Source organism: Austrofundulus limnaeus, unplaced genomic scaffold (genome assembly GCF_001266775.1).
Source record: "Austrofundulus limnaeus strain Quisiro unplaced genomic scaffold, Austrofundulus_limnaeus-1.0 Scaffold436, whole genome shotgun sequence".
Classification (NCBI taxonomy): domain Eukaryota; kingdom Metazoa; phylum Chordata; class Actinopteri; order Cyprinodontiformes; family Rivulidae; genus Austrofundulus; species Austrofundulus limnaeus.
The window spans coordinates 57,785-60,756 of NW_013952838.1; the positions used below are offsets into that span (position 1 = coordinate 57,785).

The 2,972-nt window shown below is 39.0% G+C and overlaps 1 protein-coding gene across 1 annotated transcript in view; it reads right to left on the bottom strand.

Moving 5' to 3' along the window:
• exoc2 (exocyst complex component 2) overlaps positions 1 to 2,972 on the bottom strand; it is a gene marked incomplete at its 5' end in the record, with an annotated part of 60,777 nt that overhangs the window by 22,082 nt on the left and 35,723 nt on the right. The window contains 2 exon segments of the mRNA XM_014024685.1: positions 1,439 to 1,563; positions 1,882 to 1,995. Coding sequence (XP_013880139.1) covers positions 1,439 to 1,563; positions 1,882 to 1,995 — 239 coding nt within the window.

Genomic DNA, 2,972 nt, shown 5'->3' on the forward strand with positions numbered 1-2,972 from the left:
ATGTTTGTGGTTGTAATGTGACAAAATATGGAAAAGTTCAAGGGGTATGAATACTTTTGCAAACCACTGTAGATATTTGGTCTGAATCCTAATTTTCTGTCGTTTTATTGAGGAATTTTTGATGTCCTTATAAAGAGGAAACCTCAGATTATAATCAGAGTGCATTGCCAATGCACACTATTGTGATTCGTTTCCCATCCAAGTCATCTAAACTTTGCCATGCTTCTCCTCCTGCATACTTTGTTCTAGAGCTGCCATTGTAATTTATATCTGTAAAGCCCCTGTGCCAAATGATGGCTATGCCTTTTTGTGCCTGTACAACTTATAGCTTTTGAAATATTAATGTTTAATAAATTATAATGGCAGTCAATGGAGCCTTGTATTGGTCCAATACTGCCCCCTGCTGCATCTACACAATATGGTACTGCACCATAGTTTAATAATACTGTATTTAATCTCAATAGTTCAGTGTTTACAYTACTAATATGATTGTATTTTGATGTTTTACTATAATGTTGTCTTAATACTGCTCTATTGTTTAATATTATGCAGTTTAGTGTCAATAATTGTATTGGCAATGTGGCCGCTTTCTGCACACATACAAACCAACCCCTGGCACCACCTTCTTCCACAGCTCCTTTGGTCTAATGGTCTATGTCAGGGACTTTCATGTGGGAGATCAGGGTTCAAAACCCAGCTAATGCAACTTTAAGAAAAAAATCTCTTCAAACTTCATATTGTCACACAATTACCTTAATTCTAAACACCTGCTGACTTGACAAGCACAAGCTGGTATCGAAAACACATTTCAACTTGGTCAAAGTTCATTCTGCAAGTCTAATGCTGCAGGCAAAGCCATGCTGCAATGACATGCTACGTGGCAATGCACACTTGTTTTCACATCGTAAAAACCCATGTCTAGTTGAATGTTGAGATTTCCCAGCTAAAAGAAACACAGCTTTGCTAACTCACAGGGAAAATCTAAATTTTTAAGGAGTTTTTCCTCAAAATCATTTTTTTGTCGCTACTGCTCAAAAAAGTGCTTCAAACTTTTGTTTTATTATTATATTTCAGACAGTTCATTCAAATGATACATTAATAAAATTCATTTTATTTTGACAAAATGCAATTTTTGTTAACATTTTAGTCAAAACACTGTTTGCCTATTTCTCCTTATACCACTTTTGGACTTAATCCTCGTTTCCATGTGACGGGTCACATATATTTATAAAATATACATACATATTGCCCACCAGATTTCAAGTTAAGAGTTTTAAACAAACAACTGTTTATCAAACCTTCAAAAGAACTATGATTTCTGCTCTGTCAATTTGAACTCATTATCTGCAAAGCCTCAGACAGGTTTGTGTTTCTGGCTCCAACAGTTGTTGTAAAACATGACTTTGTGATTCTGATCGGAGCGTTGGAACTGGTCTACCTCACTGAAGAGACTCCCGTTAACGTAAGAGATCCAGAGCTTCCAGAAGTTAGGCAGCTGGCCGATCACCACGTCCGAGAGCTTCTCCACGAACTGCACCGGCTGCGGCGTTTCCAGGCGCCAGGCTGCGAGGAGCATAAAACATCTTTACGTGTTTTAAACAATGAAAGTGTGCWGCTGCAGCGAGGACATCAAACTGTGTCACTGACAGTTCAGAGAAACAAGACAAACTCATTCCTGGAATTACAACATTATTTGTGTTTGTGTTGTTACTGTACGCAGTGTGAGGAGATCCCCCCCCACACACACAGAGTGGTCAGAGGCAGGGAATCCCCTCCTCAGCCCCGAGCGTGTGTGTGTGTGTGTGTGTGTGTGTGTGTGTGTGTGTGTGTGTGTGTGTGTGTGTGTGTGTGTGTGTGTGTGTGTGTGTGTGTTGAACTCACTGCTGGGTCGCTGCGCTCGCAGGCTGCCCCCTCTCTTCAGAGACGCAGAGTGGCCGATCCTGCCCAGGGTGGACGAGCGGGCGTCGCCCTCCAGGTCCAGAGCTCTGCCCCCCGCTGAGGGACAGAAGACGGAGACACGCTTCAGAAACCGTTTCTTATAAACTCCACGTTCATCAGTAAAACCTGCAGGTTTCCACAGCAAACGCTGAGTCAGCATTCAGACGATAAAAGAACGCTGAGTCAGATTTGTTTTTCACTTTGACTCCGTTTTTTTCAGCTGTTTTTGTCGTTTATATACAAACCGTTCAGCTCGTTTAGGAGAGGGTGCTTTTATACTTTCAACATTTTTAACTTTACAAATATTTTCTTTACAGATTTATTTTATTTATTTATTTTCTTTACAGATTAAATTTCTGTTTGAAATCTGGTTCATAGTTTCTCCATTTTTCTCTTATGCTTCTTTTAGCTTTTACTAAGCCTTGTGCAAGTTTTAGCTACAGTTTTGCAACTTTTGGCTAGATTTCTTTCATCTTCCAGGTAGTCTTTGACTAACTTTATCTCACTTGTTTGACACTTAAAGCTACTTATAGCTTTTGTTACTTCTACCAAGCCTGTAGCTACTTGTAGCTAGCCTTTTGATGCTTTCAGCTAATCTTACAAAGCTAGTTGTTAACTTTAGCTGTTTTTACCAGCTTTTTCCTGCCTTTAGCTTCCGGGTGTTTCAGTTTTAACATACAGTACTTTTGGCTTCTAACTAGCATTTACCTACTTCAAGCTTTTGGCCTGTGTTTTGTTAAATTTAGCTTACAGCTAGCATTTAGCTACTTCAAGCATTTGGTCTGTGTTTTGTTAAATTTAGCTTACAGCTAGCATTTAGCTACTTCAAGCTTTTGGCATGTGTTTTGTTAAATTTAGCTTAAAGCTAGCATTTAGCTACTTCAAGTTTTTTGGCCTGTGTTTTGTTAAATTTAGCTTACAGCTAACATTTAGCTACTTCAAGCTTTTGACCTGTGTTTTGTTAAATTTAGCTTTCAGCTAGCATTTAGCTACTTCAAGCTTTTGGCCTGTGTTTTGTTAAATTTAGCTTACAG